Source organism: Ruditapes philippinarum, unplaced genomic scaffold (assembly GCF_026571515.1).
Source record: "Ruditapes philippinarum isolate M1 unplaced genomic scaffold, ASM2657151v2 ctg319_1_1_1_1, whole genome shotgun sequence".
Taxonomy (NCBI): Eukaryota; Metazoa; Mollusca; class Bivalvia; order Venerida; family Veneridae; genus Ruditapes; species Ruditapes philippinarum.
Window position 1 is genome coordinate 257,883 of NW_026857916.1, and position 22,726 is coordinate 280,608.

The 22,726-nt window shown below is 34.1% G+C and overlaps 1 protein-coding gene across 8 annotated transcripts in view; it reads left to right on the plus strand.

Annotated features, from left to right (window-relative positions):
- LOC132751519 (uncharacterized) overlaps window positions 1-22,726 on the plus strand; it is a 50,682-nt gene that overhangs the window by 19,219 nt on the left and 8,737 nt on the right. For 5 of the 8 annotated variants that reach the window (XM_060741699.1, XM_060741701.1, XM_060741702.1 and 2 more), the window contains exons 4-10: window positions 2,535-2,595; window positions 4,386-4,562; window positions 5,898-7,845; window positions 9,420-9,440; window positions 19,148-19,355; window positions 20,612-20,745; window positions 22,434-22,546. In XM_060741699.1, the coding sequence (XP_060597682.1) occupies window positions 2,535-2,595; window positions 4,386-4,562; window positions 5,898-7,845; window positions 9,420-9,440; window positions 19,148-19,355; window positions 20,612-20,745; window positions 22,434-22,546 (2,662 nt within the window). The remainder of the gene's footprint in view (window positions 1-2,534; window positions 2,596-4,385; window positions 4,563-5,897; window positions 7,846-9,419; window positions 9,441-19,147; window positions 19,356-20,611; window positions 20,746-22,433; window positions 22,547-22,726) is intronic. The other 3 variants (XM_060741703.1, XM_060741705.1, XM_060741704.1) reach the window with 3 other exon arrangements.

Below are 22,726 nucleotides of genomic sequence, written 5' to 3' on the forward strand. Positions count from 1 at the left end.
ATTAAAGAATCTTTCATTTATGATGCTTGAATGAAGATTTTGTACTTGGTCTATAGTTGGTTGCTTGTGAGCATTTCGTTTTTGAAATAAACATTCCCATAGCCTTGCGTATTATTAAAAAAAATCTTTCATTTTAACCCACAGTTAACCTAATTTACCTTTTAAAATAAGATGTGTTGAATTTTGTGTGCTACAAACAGCTGATGTATAATCACACAATATGGCTCCCCCTTAAACTCAGTCCCCCCCATCTACATATATTCAAAACATATCTAACATGTAAATTTAAATAGAATCTTGATAATTTTTCTTAACGATGTATTTGATTCATGAGAGTGGTGGCATAACCAAGTGGTTAACACGCTTGAATATTGATCTAAGGACTGATGGCTGTGTGGGTTCAATCCTCATAAAAGGACAAGCAGTTGTTTCCTGGGGGCTAGAAACTTTACACTCAGTGGTTTAAGTACTGGTTGGTTCTAGGAAAATATTGTGGTGATGGTGATGGTAATTTTCACTTTGGATCACAGCAGTAAGCCACATTAAATTTACCAGAGTACAGTTCAGCCACCGCATTGTTCCTGGGCTGGCTTTCAAGCAGTTAACCAGTACTAGTTGCCTTCACTTTAGCGAGGAACTGATAACTTCTGTGCATGCCAATGCAGAGGTACAGTGCGAATGATTATGATTAGAAAGAATTTCATGATCACTCACTGAGAAAGTGATCTGCATCGTCCAGAAATCGAACCAAAGTCGCCAAATTCACCTATACTTATTGAGCTAACTGGATAATGATATCGAATGATAATATTTGTAAGCTTAAAGCTTCTTACAAAATATAATTTAAACAAATTCTGTGTAATCTAAACTAAAAATCTTGAGAGTTTCTGAGAATTTTAATCTTATGAACATACGTGAGAATTCTCTATATCTCTTCAAGTTGTGATGTACAAGTCAACATCTATACAGTTAAATCTTCAGGAAGTGCACTTAAAATTTCCGGTTTTCCTACAAATAACCTATGACAATGCAATAACCCCTGTTTAAATTCAATGACCTGTGTCAATTCATATCTATATTATAATATTCTCATCGATTCATTCTTAATTTTTAGATAACAAAAAGAAAAATTTCAGTGTATATAATAATTAATTTGATGAATATAATGCTAATCTCAGGCAGAAGAAATTTAACAGGTTAAGTTAATCACTCAAATGAGTTTTCAAAGAATTTTAATAACAGCACTTGAGTCATGTCTCTGGTGTCATGGTTACGACACCATTGGGCTCGGACCCACAATTTTCTAGATTTAGAGTAGAGCTGTTACCACATAATCATTTAGCCACATGTAAATGTGACTTTATATTATCACTGTATGGTGCTGAAACAGTCACATCTAGACTGAAACAGTCACATCTAGTCTGAAACAGTCACATCTAGTCTGAAATAGTCAAATCTAGTCTGAAACAAGCAAATCTATTCTGAAACACTGGTATATCTAGTCTGAAACAGTCACATCTAGTCTGAAACAGGCAAATCTAATCTGAAACAGTCACATCTAGTCTGAAACAGTCACATCTAGTCTGAAACAGGCAAATGTAATCTGAAACAGTCACATCTAGTCTGAAATAGTCAAATCTAGTCTGAAACAAGCAAATCTATTCTGAAACACTGGTATATCTAGTCTGAAACAGTCACATCTAGTCTGAAACAGGCAAATCTAATCTGAAACAGTCACATCTAGTCTGAAATAGTCAAATCTAGTCTGAAACAAGCAAATCTATTCTGAAACACTGGTATATCTAGTCTGAAACAGTCACATCTAGTCTGAAACAGGCAAATCTAATCTGAAACAGTCACATCTAGTCTGAAACAGTCACATCTAGTCTGAAACAGTCACATCTAGTCTGAAACAGGCAAATCTAATCTGAAACAGTCACATCTAGTCTGAAACAGTCACATCTAGTCTGAAACAGGCAAATCTAATCTGAAACAGTCACATCTAGTCTGAAACAGGCAAATCTAATCTGAAACAGTCACATCTAGTCTGAAACAGGTATATCTAATCTGAAATAGTAACATATTTTCTGAAACAGGCAAATCTAGTCTGAAACAGTCACATCTAGTCTGCATAAAACAAGCAAATCTAATCTGAAACAGTCACATCTAGTCTGAAACAGTCACAGCCAGTCTACCAGTAGTCTGAAACAGGCAAATCTAGCCTGAAACAGGCCAATATAGTCTGAAACAGTCACATCTACCAGTAGTCTGAAACAGGCAAATCTAGGCTGAAACAGTCACATCTAATCTGAAACAGGCAAATCTAGTCTAAAATTGTCAGCATCCTGATTAATTAGTGCAATTGTCAGTACAGATAATGTTTATGTTTATAAATGGCCAAACAATTGTGGTTGTATTTACAGTAAGGTATGTGTTGACAACTGTTATGAATGCCTCAGGGCGAATGTGACAGAATCAGGCAAAAATGTGTATTCACTTAACGATTAAGTTTGAATATGTTAATTTGATTACAGGGCACATATGTTAGAGTGGTGTAGATGTTTGGAAAGAAATTTAAGGAACCTTGGACTGCGGGTGAGTTATGTTAATATAGTTTGTGTTTGTTTTTTTTTGTGGAGTTTTTTTGTTCATAAGTAATTTAAGTATGTAATATGCTTATCTAAAGCAAGACCTGTGAACAATGATGGATTGAAAACTTGGGGAATATTTGTGTAGCTTTATGAAGTCGATCATTTATGTATACGAGAGTTAGAGTGTGGTTAACCTTAACTTTGTACTGGTGTAGACTTGATCTTCTGGACACTGGAAGTTTAAATGAACGCTCTTTTCAAGGTATGAATGCATTGTAATCTGTAAGTGGAGTTTATTTTGTGAAACATAAAAGTATAATAATTTTCATACCTTTTTCAGGGGATTCTCATGATTATTTCGTCTTCAGTTTTAAAAAAAGAACAATATGATTACTGAAGTGGGCTTTCATATTTTATTAATGAGCCGCGTCACGACAAAACCAACGTAATGGGTTTGCGACCAGCATGGATCCAGACCAGCCTGTGCAGTCTGATCAGGATCCATGCTGTTCTCCTATTATTAACCCTATTACAATTAGATAAACTGAAAGCGAACAGAGACTGCGCGGATGCGCAGGCTAGTCTGGATCCATGCTGGTCGCAAACACACTATGTTGGTTTTGTCATGACTGGTCAAAATTTTATAGTTTTGTTCCCAAATTGGAGACTTCCTTGTAGTTTATGTACAGTGATTATATTATAAAACAGGGAAGTTAATAGGAACACTTTGTTAAAATGATATACTATGCTCAAATTTGATATTTGAAAATATTGATAATTGCTACAAGGTCTTTTTGTAAAAATAGAATAAACATGTTTTGACTTTACAAAAAGTAGATATAATATGTTATAATTTAAATACTACTCACTATAAGTGGACATACTATGAATATATAGTGTCCTGAAAAAAGTTGCCATTAATACTGTAAGAGTGTCGGTATGAGAGAGAGATATTTAACATTTCAACCCTTCCTCTTTGTTTCCAATGTTTTCTGTTAATACAAGCCTGTATTCAAGTTCAAAACAATACAATTTGATGCATTAATTGAAAATCAGTAACTGTTATCAGCAAGAATGGCTAATTATAAGGCTGAAAATGCTAGTATAGAAAATGACTGTCATTGGCATAGAATGTGTTTAATTCTTATAAAAATTGAAAATTTTCTCAAGTGCCTTCTTGTGGCTGAAATGATATATCAAGTGGTACTTGATGTCTTCCCCTTCCATCAGGTTCTGGAAAGATTTCATAGGACTGTGAATATAAACCTAACTAAAAGTACAATCTTCTATGCAGTGATCTCCCCTTATCAGTACAATGATCTCAAATGTAGGTAAAAAAAAGTTAAAAATAAAATAGAAAGAAGGCATAGAATGTGTTTAATTCTTATAAAATTGAAAATTTTCTCAAGTGCTTCCTTGTGGCTGAAATGATATATCAAGTGGTACTTGAGGTCTTCCCCTTCCATCAGGTTCTGGAAAGTTTTCATAGGACTGTGAATATAAACCCAACTAAAAGTACAATCTTCTATGCAGTGATCTCCCCTTATCAGTACAGAGATCTCAAATGTAGGTAAAAAAAAGTTAAAAATAAAATAGAAAGAAAAAAATGACGATAGATTTTCTATGTAACGGTTGATATTTACATTTGAATTTCGATGTTAGGTCATGTGACTTTCATCATCATGTGACGTCTGTGAAGGCAGTGATTACAATCTGCCGAAGGGAGATAATCACTGTGAGGAGTTTGCTAAAAGTAATGAAAATATTTATGCTATATTTATTTATTTATTTTAGAGTAAAAACTTGAAAGAGGACCATCAGTATACAGCATTTCCAGTAAAGAGTAGCTACACACCAACACGTTCCTATATAGATGACGAGCCTCCCTTTGACCCGGCTCCATTGGAACCTGCCTTCGAGGAACAATTAATTGCCAAAAATGAGGCCAGTACTAATGGGGACGAGGCTGAGGTACATGATTTTCAGTTGTTAATACTGTTTTAAGTTAATATTTATTTTTAAAAAAATAAAATAAAGCAAAACATTTTTACAATTATTTGCTGCTCGAAACAAGATATATATTACTTTTGAAGATTAATTGATCATTGGTCTCTGTATTAAAGGCACATTATTCCCCAGAAATGAATAAAATCTTTCCTTCATAAGAAAGGATAAAATGTGTTTTCTAATGTGTTAAAATGTAAGATGCTTATTTTTTGGAAAAAGTAGCAGTTATTGTGAAATTATTTGTCATTGATATATTAAAATGTAAACAAAGTAGTAATTTAATTTCCATACAAAATAATTGACCTAATTATGGCCCTTTGATTTTTTTCCTTATATAGAATATATAGTAAATTTCTTCTGTGCGCAACTCCTCCTACATTTCTCAACAGATTTTGATTAAACTTTTACAGAAGCTTTGTCATTAAGTGCCCTGGCACATTGTGTTGGGGTTTTGTGATTGGATAATAATTGACCTAATTATGGCCCTTTTTTTTCTTCTTACCAGAATATATAGTGAACAATTTCTACGGTGCGCAACTTCTCCTACATTTCTCTACTGATTTTGACCAAACTTTCACAGAAGCTTTGTTATCAAGTGCCCTGGCGCATATTGTCTGGGTTTTGTGATTGGATAATATTTGACCTAATTACGGCCCTTTGTTTTTTTTCCTTATACAGAATTATCAATATTTAGTGAACAAATTCTTCTGTGCTGAACTCATCCTACATTTCTCAACGGATTCTGTTTAAACTTTCACAGAAGCTTTGTCATCAAGTGCCCTGGGGCATATTGTCAGGGTTTTGTGATTGGATAATTTTTTACCTAATTATGGCCCTTTGTTTTTCTTCCTCATACAGAATATTTAGTGAACACTTCTTCTGTGGCAATTCCTCCTACATTATTCATGTTTTACATTGCACATAGTTACATTGTTTGTTGCTTGTATTTGTATTTCAAATACAACATATTTATCTACAATGATGATAATTGAAAACCTGGTTTCGTGGCATTGCCATGTTTCTTGTTTTTATTTTTCAAGTTAAAAAGAAAAATCTCACTGAAGGATTTCTTACTGTATATCGTTTAGGTGTCTTTATTTAAGTACTGTTACAGTGTATTCTGTACATTCAAGATAAATATAAATACAATATGTAACATGCTTATTCTCTACTTTTTCATTATTTCAGGATAAATATATGTAAACTTTTTAATGATATTTCAAAGTAATCATCAGATGTGTCTAAATATATTTTACCTTTTATGTTGTAACTCGTTTCTTTTATTTTTGATGTTTCAAGAATCATGATTACCAAGATGCTACATCCATGCGTCTAGATGACAATGATGAGGCCAACAGTGATGCAACAACTTTACCTCTACGGCCTCCACCTAGGTTACCAAAGAGAAATAAAGCAAACGGTCAAGAAGATGTGTTTGCCTCCCTCTCTACTGTAAGAAGAGAGGAAATGTATGGAAATTTTGAAGGATTTGATCATGAAATGGATAAGAATGAAATGGAACAGTTTAATAATCATGCAGATACTGAGGGTAACTCTGATGATTCCGAGGAAAGTGAAAAAGGGGATAAAAAGGGTATTCATAGAAAAAGCGCTGAAGATATAAGTAAGAATGAAGATGTTGAAGATGACGAAGATCGATGTACAAGTCTTCCAAATCTGTCAACAGTTCAACAAGAGGCTGATACTTCTGAAGATTCTGATTTTGTGTCAGCCTCATTCTGGTTACGTAACAGAATGCCAGATTTTCAGGCAAACAATCCACCTGATGTCCCTCAAAGGATTGATTCAGTGACTGGTATGCCTAAACCTAAACCAAGAAACTGTAAATCTATGAACATGGATTACTTGAAACCAACATTAAGTTGTCAAAGACCCGTTAGTCCTACTTTAGAATTACTTGGGGATGCCCCGATTCTTCCTGAAAGAAACAATGGTGAAGGGGCTATAAAATTTGTCAATAACAGTGCTAATGCTACACATGCTGAAAAAGTAGTTGTTTTAAATAATAATGAATGGCATTCGGTGAAAAACAACAATGAATGGCATTCGGTGAAAAACAACAGTGATACAACTGTTAAAAAGCCTGTTTCAAACAGCTGTGATAATACAGAGTGTGAGGATGATGGTCTTTATGAAACTCTTGCTGAGAAACCAAAGCGGCCGCCTAAATTACCAGAAGGATATAGAGTAGTGAATGGTACAAACCAAGACAATGTCTATGAAGCGACATGGCAGTGTTCAAGTTCTAGGAGGAGAAAGAGTGATGATGATGAGGATGATGATTGCTGTAGTAAAGGACAAGAAAAACTTTTTGTTGCTATTCCAGACAAGAACAAAAGCAAAGATGAGTGTAATGGACATGTTGAAATGAGACACAATGGAACTGATACACATTCCCATAAAAAAGGCGGAGTGTTATCTAAAATATTCAATAGGAAATCAATAAAAGAGAAAGAACTTCCAGAGCGACTTCTTGTAACAATACCAGTAGATGGATCTCAGAAATGCTCTGATGGTTCTCAAAGATGTAGTGGCAATTCTAATGAACAAACAGAGCTTTCTGTCGAAGAAAACTTATATTCTGATTTTCCAACTCCCGGTGATGAGCCGAACCCCACAAATCTTGATTCAGACATATTAAAACTGTCATTATTGGAAAATGGGCCAGTGCCAAACAATGATAAATCCCCGATTGAACTTCCAAAAAGAAATTTTGCTCAACATCCATTAAGGTCCTCTGTTGTGGATAATAGTACAAGACCAAAACAGAACTTTTCAGTTTCTATGCATGATCCAATACAGGGATTTAATCAGGATGCCTATGAGCCTATGGATCTATCAAAAAGTGTTAATTCTGACTATCAAGGTAAGAGACCGCCTATTCCCAGCCCTCCATCTAAAATTATATTAAAAAAGTTTGCTGAAAAAGACAGTTTTAGTGAAGAAACACCTAAAGCACCACCAAGAAGAAACAGGAAAACTGATAAATTGACACGTGAAAATTCTGGTTCACCAGAGTCTCCCTGTCGTAGTCCTGGTCCAGCAGCTTCATCAGTCTCTCCCGGATCTCCACCAATTCCAAAGAAAAGACAAAGTGTGAAGGCAGCTTTGAGTGCTTCAACAAGAGAACCGGCATTACCACCAAGGAATCATCATGATGACAAACCAGCTGTTCCACCTCCACCAAGAAGGGGTGTTGTTTTAAGAGCTTCATCAGATGCTAGTGGTAAGTCAGTTAAATAATTTACCTTTAGATAGGGGAGTATTATGACCATTTTACAAGATATCTTTAATTTCAAAGAAATATCAGTCCCAGGAGGGTTGAATGGAATGAATTACTTTGGGTTTTTATGCCTTTACAAAATGGGGAGCCATGTAGTTTTTGTCGCGTCCATCCTTCAGTACATCCTTCTGTCTCAAATTTGTGTCCAGTCCATAACTTTTTCATTCATAAATTGAGTTTAGATGAATTTGTAAATTATAACAATGTGTCACATGCAAGAATCAGGTCCCTTGCTCTAAAGTTAAGAGTCTCATTTGTAGATCCTAAGTCATAATATGAATTTGTATACAACTGAACTTATATTCATGCGGGTCAACAATTCTGTCATTCCTGGATTGTTTTGAAATTTACTATCTGTAAATTTATTTGATATAATGATGATATTTTGTACACATGAATCTGCTCCATAGCTCAAAGGTCGTATCCAGCCAACAATTTTGTATTGATATACTACATGTATTTGTTAAGATGACCTGTAAAAAAACTTAGTTTAGCAGTCCAAAAGTCAAGTTCACACTTGAATGTGAAAAATCAAAATATGATAGTGTATTGATACTAGCCATGTCCAGTCCAGATCTTTGTCACATAATGCCATATTTTGTAATAATAAATGGTACCTTTACCACAATTTGTGATAAGAGATAACAACTTTGTAGCTTAAAGGATCAAGATAACACTAAGACTTTTGAGGTATAGTTTCATAAAAGTAAATTAATAGGTCATATCCAGTCATTAATTCTGTCATTCATGAATTCATTTTGAAATACCTTGTCATACTTTTGTGGCACATTAGCAAAAATTGTCACCACACAAACGCCATGTTGACAGCTAGAAAGGTGAAGGTTACACTTGAATGTCAAAGTAATGTGTCTTGTTTTATCTTTGTCATTCATTCTTGGAGATGCTTTTAAAGAAAAAAAATTGGGCACTCTGATATGAGAAAGTATTATAAAATATATAAATGTTTCTATATTCTTGTAACACTTTTTATAGTAACTAAGCCTTTGGTGTGTAAGTCAAAGGTCATGGTTCCTCTACTGGGCCTTGTTTAAGGTAGGGGGGGGGGGGGGCATTTAGCTGTTTCCAATTGTTTGTTATGTTTCTAGTTTGTTTGTTTTTAGTAACAACTATTTGTGGTTAAATTTGTTTAATTTTGTGTTGTGTTTAAAAGTATTCATTTTGATTTGAGATCATCACTGTGGTTCAAATCCTGACAGGGACAATGGCCCTCATATGAGGAAGCTATCCAGTTGGCTATGGAACGTCAATGGTTCTACTCAGGGGCCGGTTCTTGCCTGAAATAATACATGGAAGTCTTTCTCCACCAGTATAGCAGTAATGTCACCATTATGACCTATTATAACTGTGTCGGTGTGACATAAAACCCAATCAATCAAACAAACTTTGATCTGTATTAAAACCTATTGACAATTATTCTTATTTATTCATATTTGAGCAAGATTTGTTTAGAAAGAGTTTTATAAGTATCAAAAGATGTTCTTTTATTTCATCAAAAGAGAAACAAGGGAGACTTATTGGTAAGAAAGTGGCACTGTTTTGTCATCTTTTCTGATGAATTATTTATTTATTTATTTATTGCACTAGTGAAGTGTATAATACTTTTTTAACTTTGTTCTCCGTTTTGTATTCTTAACAGTGTAGTATTAAGGTTTTTATGATTCTCTTGAAATTCTATACTTTCCTTAGATTTTAGCAATGTAATTTTTTTCCCCCCCAAATCAGTGAGGTTTGTAATCTCATTTACGATTTTAAATTCTTTCAAATTATGGAAGCTATATAGCTAACTTATGGAATGTCTTGTTTTTCAACACGTGTCAGTTATCTTGAAGTCTCTGCGAGTAGGGGTGCCCAAGTTCTTTCTCCACAAGGTGGAAATTTTCAAGTGTTAAATTTACAGTGAAATAGCAACAATTTTAAATTTAAGGGCAGATCGCTCAGAAACAAGCTTAGCGACCCCCAATTTTTTCTGCTCAAAATGTTTCTGTTATAAGATTAAGATTATGCAAAGTTGAAATAATTTCTATTTTTCAGTTTTATCATTTTGCCTATATGTTTATATGACAATTTAAGAAAGGAAGCAGTAATTGCCTTCTAGTGTGATTTGACTGATTTATCTTAACATAAAAGTTATCTGTACATACATACAATGTTTTTTTTCTTATTTTGTTTCTTAAGATATTTTAAACGTACATTTTTCCTAAATTTTCACAGCTCAGTGTATTTTCTATTTTGTATACATATAATTTTATATTATTTACTTATAACCCCCCCCCCCCTTTCAGGGAAAGAAAGTTTGATATACTTAAGTAACTGTAATCTTCTTGTCTTCTTTTATTGAAATTGTCTTAATTTTCCCAACACTAAAATTTGTTTGATATAAGAAAAAAGGTTTGCAAATAGACAAAGGCCTGTAACTCTTTCCAGCAATTTAAAGAGTAATGTCACTTAATATTTTATTTTATGTTTTTAACTTTAACATGATTAAAGACATCTATAAAAAAATATTTTTTCATAACAAGGTATATCAGGTTTTATTGACATATATGGGGAGTTTATTGTTTGGGACTGACAAATATACAATGTATTTAGATTTACAGGCAATTGTTGCTCCACACCCCAAATGTTTGTAAGTGGAGAACTTGAGGTCTTTCTGCTCCAGTAAAGCTGGAAAGAAGTTGCACAAATGTACTTTATGACCTTTGCAGTGTCTGTGTAACATAAAAAGCTCAACCAAATATGAAATGAATTTTTTTTCGTGTGGAGTGCTGCTAAATGTCTTTCTAACATAAGGCTAGTGCTGCAATTTAATGAAATTAGAAGGCAAATTACATCTTCCTCCATCAAGTAATCAGGAATATAGCCACATATGACCCTTCATGTTGACCAGGTTTTATCTCATACCAGGCTATAGATTTTAGGAGAAAAAGAAATTCACTTATACCATGCCAAAAAAAGGAACAGGTTAAAAAATTATAGCTGCTCCATTCTTAAAAGATAAAATTAAAGTAATAGTATTATACTGAGAATTTCAACAAGACCAAAACACTCGGCAATCTGATTTATACTCGGGGGCTACGCCCCCTCGTACAAATCAGATAGCCTCGTGTTTCGGTGCTCTTTCTATTACTTGTATCATAATTTGGGGACAATTCTGTTGAAAATGTGACAGAGTTAAATGGTATACATATACATGCACAGTGTGTTAACTGGAGTGCAGGTATTAGTTGTAACCCTCACTCCAGAGCATGCCCATTGATTGGTTCATTTTGTCCGGGGTTTACATTTTGTGACGACAGAGAACGGATTGCGATGGAAATATCATATTCAGATGCTACACCCCCTCGTATAAATCAGATAGCCTTGTGTTTCGATGCTCTTTCTATTACATGTACATGTATATCCATTTTTAGCTTGTCAGGAAGGAAAGGTCATGCTATAATGATCTCTGTAGTGAAAAAACTTTAATGTAGCCCATTACTCAAACAATTTTAAAGGTATCAATAAGAAGCTTTAAATACTTGCTTGTCATAACAAGCCGGCAGTTGTTATAATAATTTAGCAAGGGACATAATTCTGACAGCTATATTTTTGGAGTTATGCCCCTTTTTGACTTAGAATTTTGTTAAAAGTGGTCGTTTTAACAGATGAACATTAACACCACATTGCCGTGCTCATGTTTAATAAAAATAAGAAGATGTTAAAAAACTTAAGTATTGTCAAGTATAAATGTTTTTCCTAGCCCAAGGCACAAAAAAATTACCATAGGTATGTCAAAATATGCAAAAAAATAACATTTTCTCTGCTAGAATTATGATGATACATGTATAGAGTCATATGAATTTTGAATATTAATGAATTTATTTAACATCTTGCATATAGAATATTATAAATTTTGTTTAGGCCAACCTTAAAAAAATGTTTGTTTGCAGTAACCCGACCGACTCACAAAATTTGCCCCTACTCAAATTTTTTTTTCATGGTCTGGATAAAAAAATTTTTTTTTGAATCAGAAAATTATGCCTTGTGCTTTGTTTTCGTTCTGTTAAAGGTTAATAGATGAAATAAAATGTAGGTCTTATTAAATTAGAATTCAGTTATCAATTTATTAATTGTTACCAGATTATCAAAGCATATATTGTCCAGCATTTTGAAATTCCATGTTTATTTGGGAGTACAGTTCATAAAAAAAAAAAAAAAAAAAAAAAAAATCGACCTACCTACCCACCTTGAAAATTCTGGGTCGGGTTACTGCAAACAAACATTTTTTTAAGGTTGGCCTTAGGTTTTTTTTTGTCACTCTTTACCTATTGGAACTAAAAGTAACATGCCTTATTTGCAACCAATATAAAGCTAGGCCAGCCTGAATGTATGTATATATGCAGTCTGAAAATACAATTTATATACTTATATGGTTCGTATCTTATTTTTAGCTCACCTGTCACAAAGTGACAGGGTGAGCTTTTGTGATCGCTTTTCGTCCGGCGTCCGGCCGTCCGTCCGTCCGTCGTCCGTCTGTAAACTTTTACTTTAAATGACATCTCCTCATAAACCACTAAGCCAATTTCATCCAAACTTCACAGGAATGTTCCTTTGGTGGTCACCTTTAAAAATTGTTCATAGAATTTAATTCCATGCAGAACTCTGGTTGCCATGGCAACCGAAAGAAAAAACTTTAAATATCTTCTTTTAAAAAACCCAAAGAGCTAGAGCTTAGATATTTGGCATGAAACATCTTCTAGTGAGTGTCTACCAAGTTTGTTCAAATAAAAGCCCTGGGGTCAAAATTGGCCCTGCCCCAGGGGGTCATTGATTTTCCCTATATGCATATAGTAAAAACTAAAAAAAATTTCTTTTAAAGAACCCAAAGAGCTAGAGCTAAGATATTTAGCATGAAACATGTTCTAATGGGTGTCTACCAAGTTTGTTCAAATAAAAGCCCTGGGGTCAATTGAATTGGCCCCGCCCCGGGGGGTCATTGATTTTCCCTATATGCATATAGTAAAAACTTAAAAAATCTTCTTTTAAAGAACTCAAAGAGCTATTGCTAAGATATTGAGCATCAAACATGTTCTAATAGGTGTCTACCAAGTATGTTCAAATAAAAGCCCTGGGGTCAAAACTGGCCCCGCCCCAGGGGGTCATTGATTTTCCCTATATGCATATAGTAAAAACTTAAAAAGTCTTCTTTTAAAGAACCCAAAGAGTTAGAGCAAAGATATTTAGCATGAAACATGTTCTAATAAGTGTCTACCAAGTTTGTTCAAATAAAAGCCCTGGGGTCAAAATTGGCCCCGCCCCAGGGGGTCATTGATTTTCCCTATATGCATATAGTAAAAACTTAAAGTCTTCTTTTAAAAAACCCAAAGAGCTAGAGCTAAGATATTTAGCATGAAACATGTTCTAATGGGTGTCTACCAAGTTTGTTCAAATAAAAGCCCTGGGGTCAAAATTGGCCCCGCCCCGGGGGGTCATTGATTTTCCCTATATGCATATAGTAAAAACTTAAAAAGTCTTCTTTTAAGGTACCCAAAGAGCTAGAGCTAAGATATTTAGCATGAAACATGTTCTAATGGGTGTCTACCAAGTTTGTTCAAATAAAAGCCCTTGGGTCAAAATTGGCCCCGCCCCAGGGGTGTCATTGTTTTTAACTATATGTGTATAGTATAAACTTAAAAAAAATCTTCTTTTAAAAAGCCCAATGAGCTAGAGCTTAGATGTTTAGCATGAAACATCTTCTTATTGGTGTCTACCAAGTTTGTGCAAATAAAAGCCCTTGGGTCAAAATTGGCCCTGCAAAGTTGTGGGGGGCGGGGGGGGGGGGTGGTGGCCTATATACAGGTGAGCGACCTCAGGGCCATCATGGCCCTCTTGTTATATTTTGATATTTATATCCCTTAATTAGTCCCCTACCGGTTTAACTGGAGGGGACTTTAGGTTTACCCTCCGTCCGTCTGTCCGTCTGTCTGTCTGTCCGTCTGTCTGTCCGTCTGTCTGTCTGTCTGTCTGTCAGTCTGTCAGTCCGTCAGTCCGTCCGTCCACAAAACTGGGTCCCGCGATAACGCAAAAAGTACTGAAAATATTTTTATGAAACTTGACATATGGATAGATGGCAGTATGGAGATTATGCACGTCTTTTTTTTTTCTTCCTATGTTGAAAATTCTGGTTGCTATGGCAACAAATAGTCTGAAAATATGGCAAATTTAACACATAAACTGGATCCAGTGATAACTCAAAAAGTACTGAAAATATTTTTATGAAACTTGAAATATGGGTAGATGGCAGTCTGGAGATTATGCACATCTTTTTATTTTCTTCCTATGTTGAAAATTCTGGTTGCTATGGCAACAAATAGCCTGAATTTCAAGATTTCTGATTTAAATTTTTCAGCTTTTTCACTATATGTTCTTTATTTCTTAAGGTGTTTACTTCAAACTTTAAATATAAGTTCCTGGTCATCAACCACATCATATGTGACAAGGTTTATAACTCTAGCACAAAAAATATTAATATTACCTCCCTTTAACTTAGATTTTTTAGGGGAAAAAATGTTGTCTTTTTTTAAATAACTTCTTTATTTCCTAATGTATCTACTTCAAACTTCATATATATGTTTCTTATTATCACTCGACATTTTTGAGAAGGTTAAATACTCTAGCAAGACTATTTCCAGAATTATGTCCCCCTTGAACTTAGATTTTTTTCGAGAAACTGGTATTTTCACTCCAACTTCTTCATTCCTTATAGGATTTACTTTAAAATCCCACATCGTAATAATATGACAAGGTTGTATAAACATAATTTCCTTACTAAGCATGGAAACTTAACACATTACTGTGATATAAACAAACTTATTTTATTATGTTTTGTGGTCGATATTTTCAAATACAGACTTCATCCTCAAATTCATTATAAATGGCAATACACAGGAGTGTATGACAATTAAAGAACTTTTTGAGGGACCGGTAGGGGACTACTGTATTGCCCGCAATACTATCAAATGCTTGTTTTCAAATGGACTGTTCCTTGTTAACTCATCTGAGAGACATGAAATTTTATAAAGTCATGATGTAATGTATGAATGTTTTTGCCTGAAAATATATCCGTGATGTCATTTTCAATCTTCCTCTTTGTAGATGTCAAATCATATATTGAATAGATACATTGTGTATATTAAGTGGAAGATTGTCGTTTTCATGTCGACACAATGTAGGCTATTTTTAGATATGAATTTAAATGTTTTAACGTTTCAATAAGTTTTAGTTCGGAATTCATTAAATAAAGGATGGATGCTGGGTCTTTAGGAAGTATTTCTTTTTTTATTATTTTCATGTTTTTTCATATGTTGTTTATTTATAAAACATGAATTCAAACTTGACAGAAAACATAATATAAATGTAATTTTTATAAACATGAATGTTTTTACAGCTATTTTTCTACTTAACTACCTCAGCATAATTAATTTCCTTATCTTATTATTATAATTGACCAGTATACATAATCTTTAAGTCTTCTCTACAGTTTTCTAGTGTCATAATATTCTCAGCATTTGTAAGTTATCTAACAATTTTGAAACTTACTATTAACAAGTGCCGTGCATAATAGGGGATTTTTTTTTTTTTTTTTAGCTCACCTGTCACAAAGTGACAGGGTGAGCTTTTGTGATCGCTTTTCGTCCGGCGTCCGGCCGTCCGGCGTCGATCCGTAAACTTTTACTTTAAATGACATCTCCTCAAAAACCACTATGCCAATTTCATCCAAACTTCACAGGAATGTTCCTTTGGTGGTCACCTTTAAAAATTGTTCAAAGAATTTAATTCCATGCAGAACTCTGGTTGCCATGGCAACCGAAAGAAAAAACTTTAAATATCTTCTTTTAAAAAACCCAAAGAGCTAGAGCTTAGATATTTGGCATGAAACATCTTCTAGTGAGTGTCTACCAAGTTTGTTCAAATAAAAGCCCTGGGGTCAAAATTGGCCTGGCCCCAGGGGGTCATTGATTTTCCCTATATGCATATAGTAAAAACTTAAAAAATCTTCTTGTAAAGAACCAAAAGAGCTAGAGCTAAGATATTATGCATGAAACATCTTCTAATGAGTGTCTACCAAGTTTGTTCAAATAAAAGCCCTGGGGTCAAATTTGGCCCCGCCCCAGGGGGTCATTGATTTTCCCTATATGTATATAGTAAAAACTTAAAAAATCTTCTATTAAAGAACTCAAAGAGCTAGAGCTAAGATATTTAGCATGAAACATGTTCTAATGGGTGTCTACCAAGTTTGTTCAAATAAAAGCCCTGGGGTCAAAATTGGCCCCGCCCCGGGGGTCATTGATTTTCCTTACATAGGTGTATAGCAAAAACTTAAAAAGTATTCTTTGAAAAAACCTAAATAGCTAGAGTTTAGATATTAAGCATGAAACATCTTCTAGTGAGTGTCTACCAAGTTTGTTCAAATAAAAGCCCTGGGGTCAAAATTGGCCCTGCCCCGGGGTCATTGATTTTCCTTATATGTGTATAGGAAAAACTTAAAAATCTTCTTTGAAAAAAACCCAAATAGCTAGAGTTTAGATATTAAGCATGAAACATGTTCTAGTAAGTGTCTACAAAGTTTGTTTAAATAAAAACCCTGTGGTCAAAATTGGCCCCGCCCCAGGGGTGTCATTGTTTTTAACTATATGTGTATAGTAAAAACTTAAAAAATCTTCTTTTAAAAAACCCAATGAGCTACAGCTTAGATGTTTAGCATGAAACATCTTCTTATGGGTGTCTACCAAGTTTGTTCAAATAAAAGCCCTTGGTTAAAATTGGCCCTGTCGGGGGTAGGGGAGGGCAGATCATTGTTTTTCATTATAAGTGTGTACATCATGAAACATGTTCTTATGGGTGTCTTCCAAGTTTGTTCAAATAAAAGCCCTGGGGTTTAAACTGGCCCCGCTCCGGGGGCCTTCATACAGGTGAGCGACCTCAGGGCCATCATGGCCCTCTTGTTTTTAAAAACCATCATAAATCAAAATTAATACAGTACATACCATTTACGCTAAGGTGTTTAAATATGAAGGTACATTTGTAGCTAGTGAACTTCATTTGGGGATTACCATAGTACATTTCATTTTACGCCCAGCATCGAGGGTTCACTTAATTTTTTTTCCGCTTACTCACTCTTTATAACACATTCCCTTGAGTGATGATATAAATCATATTTTTTAACAATCATGGATGCCTCCTTGTTCCTAATTGTAACTTTATGAAAGAGATGACACATCTGTCAGCAGTTTTCATTTTGTTTAAAATGTTAATGATAATCTAAGGTAACAAGGAAAAGGGAAATAAGTAAACGATTATGAGGTAGCTGAAAACCATGACTCATATACCCCGGTCACATATTCACGGAAGAGCCACGGATTAATTCCGGCATCGTCCGTAGCTACCCGTACTGGTCAGTAGCTCTCCGTATTGAAACCGTAATCAATCGTAGTAGTCCTTGTATATCCGTAGCGATCCTTGACAATTTTTGAACATGCACAAAAATTTGCTACGGAAAATCAACCGTAGCGTATCCCTACTAGTCCGTATTAATCCATACTGATTCGTACTGGTCCGTACGAAAACCGTAATAGTCCGTACTGATTCGTAGTCCACCAACTTGTCAAGGATTTCCACGGTTTGGTACGGGGAACTACGTATTTGTACGGTTACCCTATGTATAAGCTACGGTTTAATACGGATTAATACGGCATTGCCATGGAAAGCCACGATCGTAATACGTTGTACTACGGAGAGGCAAGGATTAGCACGGTCTTATACAGTTTATTGCGTTGCAACGCGAAACGGTACGGAATGGTACGGCCCACCACTGTTTAGTACGGATGAATAAAGTATCACTTTTTCAAGTGTATAAATACTACCTTCTTGTTAAAAACAGACATATGTATTTGCACAAACATTTAATAAATGATAATTGCCATTTACTGGCTGCAACTTTATATTGAAATGGCTCAGAATGCGGAGGCAGTGGTCGAGTTGCTTGATGACATGCATAGAAGTAAAATATATTAATATCGTACTAAAATTCATAAGAAATAGAATAACATTTAATGTTACATATTTTACAAACATTGGATCGTAAAAATGGAGTAAATATGTACATAAAACGAAGTGTCTCATAAGCCTCGGACACTGGCCCTTGAGTGATAATAAGATTAATTAACAAGCTTTTTACATAAACATCACGATAATTAATGTAATTTTAAGATAAACAGCAAATCTTAAAATTAAAAGAGAAGCAGTATTGATCAACATTTTTCATTAATAATTACTAGTCCATATCTAATCAGGTATTAGAAGACAGACGAGATGGTGGACTAGAGATGGGCTTTTACGAAGACCCCTTCATGTTTAGTATGAGGTTCTCATGGTCGAACTTGTTGAGGATCCAGCGTCCTTCAAGAAATTCACTTTAATTGGACCTGATGTGTCTCGGGGTTCGGACGCGATTAGGCTGAAACCTCAGCGCCAAAATCATTGAACGCTGCAATTCGTTTTCTAGGTGTTCTTTTTTTTAGGCATTTTGAAAATGAGCAAGCAAGAGGTTGTGGAAGGATGTATTAAGTCCGTATAGATCCGTGGCAATTCGTTCTTCTCCGTATCAGACCGTACTTATTCGTACTAACCCATGCTTATACCGTAGCAGACCGTAGTGTATCCGTAGTGCGTCCGTCCTGATTCGTGTCGCTCCGTATTAAACCGTGTCGGTCCGTAGCAATCCGTGTCTCTCCGGGGGACTTTGGTGGTAAATCCGTCGGACTTCGTACTCATACCGTTGTGTGTCCGTACTGGAACCGTAGCGGACTACGGAATTTCACATTTCCGTAGTAATCCGTGAACGATTAGACCGTAGCTCTTCCGTGGCATTATCCGTGAATATGTGACCGGGGCAATAGATTTTATGATTTATAAAAACGAGTATTGTGCCTCATAGATTGTATGAGTTATAGAAATAAGTATTCATGTTCTCAAAATTCATGTCGCTTATTTTTGTTAATTTCGTTTCATTCTGTTTACATAAGATTTTTATTTTCGTGAAATGCACCATTTCTTAGTCCTCTAAGCCTACTTGTGCTCTAAAAAATAAAAAATATTACTTAAACAAAGTCTTCTTAAACAATAGAAAGATCTATAATGATTGAATAAGTTATTAAAAATTCTTTTATTCATTCATTTATTTTAGCAGGAGGTGCGAGACCAAAGACTATTCACTTGGCATCACGCCAACAATCCATAAACCAGTCATCAGCGGTCACTGTGATGAACTTGAAACAGAATCAGGTGGACATTTTAAAATCCGAGATAGAATCTACTGGCGGACTTGTGAAAGTTTTATCCAAAGTGCACTTTCTCAGTGGTCTAGCTCTTGTGGAATGTTTCAGCAAAATATGGTAAACATCAGTATTTGTTATAATTGATGAAAATAAGTCAATGTGAATGATAAAATTTTCAAGAGAGCTTAAAGGCACATAATAATATGCCTCAGAAACTAATAGATTTTTACTTGTTTGGAAAAGACAGTTTTATAATGTTTAAATAATGGTTTTAGATAATATTAATTGCGTGTTACATGAAGAAAGTAGCGATGTATCTGAAATTATTTGTCATAAAAGTAGCAAAATGTAAACATGTCTAAAATAAAACTCTACTTTGGATTTGTTCAGAATTTTGTGGAGCTATCCCTGCCCTATGGACACATTTCTAGTTTAAATCTGTACTGATTTTTAAACTAAAACTTCTAGGCATATTTTAGTATGCTAATAAATAGAATACTGTTATTTGTAAGATATTCAGTTTACTTCAGGTTTTATTGCATAATAAGACCTCCGGCCCATAAACACACAGGTATTTTATTATAAACAGCAATGTGGTTAATTAAATATGAAGTGAGAAGTCAAGGATTAATATTGTCAACATACCAGTATAATATATTGCAAACAACCATTTATCTTTGGCAATATAAAATGGCAAAAATAAATAATTTTGTGTTTGAAATTATTTTTTTGTCCATAGAATTGCAGTTACATGTATTTTAAAATGAATCATAACACATTTACTAGGTAATTTTATAGACTAAATTTAATCAGTCTAGTAAATTGACAGTTTTATAGAAATAAATAATTTCAAACACTAAATTGGTAAGTGTTTATTAGTATTAGCTTTTCATTGAATAATTATGACATTAATATAGTTTTAAATACAATGTATATGACTGTACTCAATTTGTGAAGAAATTTCTTGTTTCCTTTTAAAAAGAAAGTTTCTATTATTATAAAATTGTTATAAAGATTCGCAACATGTTATATGGCCATATAGATATATAAACGGTTGTTCGCAATATAAGGCCATCCTTAAAAAAATGTTTGTTTGCAGTAACCCGACCCATTTCTTCTATTAACCTTTAAAAGAACAAAAACAAAGCACAAGGCATAATTTTCTGATTAAAAAAAAATAAATTTTTATCCAGACCATGAAAAAAACTTTTGAGTAGGGTCAAATTTTGTGAGTCGGTCGCGTTACTGCAAACAAACATTTTTTTAAGGATGGCCTAACCCAAGTCAGTATTCAAACATTTACCATTTATATAGGGCCATATAACCTGTAAAAGATCTTTATAACTTATTATATATATTTTCTGTTTTTACAGGATTGCAGGTTGGGATGTGAAGAAATTTCCACGTCTCTATGATAAGTTCCATATAGGTGATCAACTTATTTCAATCAATGATGTACAAGTTACAGATCTTTCATTTGCTCATAAACTGGTGAAGAATGTAAAAGGTAGGCAGATGAGATGAAGTGTCTATTCTAGGAGGGGCCATGGGGGGATTCACCCCTATTTTTGAGAATTCACCCCTATTTTTTGAGAGGAAGGGGGAAAATTTTAAATAGACAAAGAAGGGAAAAGATCAACAAATGTAATAAATTCTCACTTTTCGATAAAAACCCCCCCCCCCCCCCTGTTTTTCGAATCTTAGAATAAACACTGGAGATGTGAAGATTATCAGGTATGACTGTATATTTCGATATTGTTCATAACAAATAATCCGGGAGTGGGTCATATCCTCAGAGCGTGGCATTATTTCTCCATGAACATTGAGTTTTATAGACATTTGTTTGTCACCGCTAATTCAGAAATCTTGTTGGATAAATAGTTTGTCAGTTGTGGAGAAATTGTTCATAACTGGTTAGTTATCCGAAAGAAAGCTGGTTAATTGGATTGACTGCCGAGATATGACCAATAATTAAAATCTGCCCAAAAAAACATAAAACAAACCTAACAAGTCACAATTTTATTGCACCAAGTTATCATGATTTTTAAAGGGACTCAACTGAGGTCTTAGTTTGTAAAATGGATTTGTCTGCCTTTAATGTTTCTGGAACTGAACATAATCATTTATTATTTACTTATAAATAAATTATTGAGAAATATTTTAATAAATATGGGGAAAAAATGCGTATTTTCATTTTCCATATTTTCACTGGTTTCTTGCTTGACTACTTTCTTCTAAATTCTGTCAATATACAAAATTTAAGGGAAAGTCTTTCAAATTGTAATGTTAAACAAGTAAATTCAAGTTTCTTTTCTGTAAAACAGGATTTATTTTTATCTTGTGGAAAATAAATATTTCATGAGTGGCAGTACCCACAAGTGAAATATGATAAATACGGTATTTATTAAAAAAAACTTGAATATCCTATATTTACTGGGGAATCAAAATAAGAATATTATCAATTGTTACATTCCATGTATAGAGTCAGATCAGACTATATGGATGTTACATACAGGCTGGAATGGCTCCATACTGTTCTATGCTATTCACTTTTAGATGGGGTATCCGTGGCCGAGTTTTTTAGGTTGTTGACTTCAAACCACTTGCCACTCACTGTTGTAGGTTCCAGCCATGACAATGTCTTTGAATTTTATCATGTGAGAAAGCTATTAAGCTAGTAAGCTAGTTGACTGAATGTCGGTGGTTCTATTCAGGTACCCGTCTGTGCCTGATATAATCCAAAAAGGGGCACCTGAGGTTTTCTCCACCAGTTAAGCTGGAATTTTGCCTTTTAGAATGTTGGTGCAACATAAAATCTAACCATAAAAGAAAATTTGCTTTTGGTGCTAGCTTTCAAATTAAAAAGTCTACAGTATAGAGTCAGTACTTATTTAAATACTAAGTATTCTATGTTTTGTTTTTATATTTTGGCTCATATTCTGTCAAATGAGAGTGTTAATGAAAACGTTCAAATTGACAACTTAGTAGGTAATACATTGTATGTATAAATTGATAGATAAAAAAAGATTTTTTAAATATCTTTTTCCATTTGTCAGTTTAAACATTTCTGACAATGTATATTTTGAATTGAGAGTAAAAAAACCAAATTAGGGCTGTTTACAATTTTTTACTGATCATAACTAGTCATGATTTTGTATGATATAACATCAAATTTTATAATTTATTCTATTTTAGCTGAAAATATTGAAATCTCAATACGAAGACTACCAAATGCCAAGGTGTTTGCTATCCAGAGGTCAGCTGAAGGTGAAAGTCTGGGTATCAAGAGAGATGGTGGTACAGCTGAGGTCAGTACAGTCATGATATTTTTCCTTCTTGACTTGATAAGACTTGATAATAAGAATACAAAATATAATATTAAGGATGTGAGGCACCCTATTTATTATACCCCCGCACAACAAAGTTGTAAGGGGGGTATACTGGAATCAGTTTGTTCGGCCGGCCATCGGGCATCCGTCGTTTTTTTT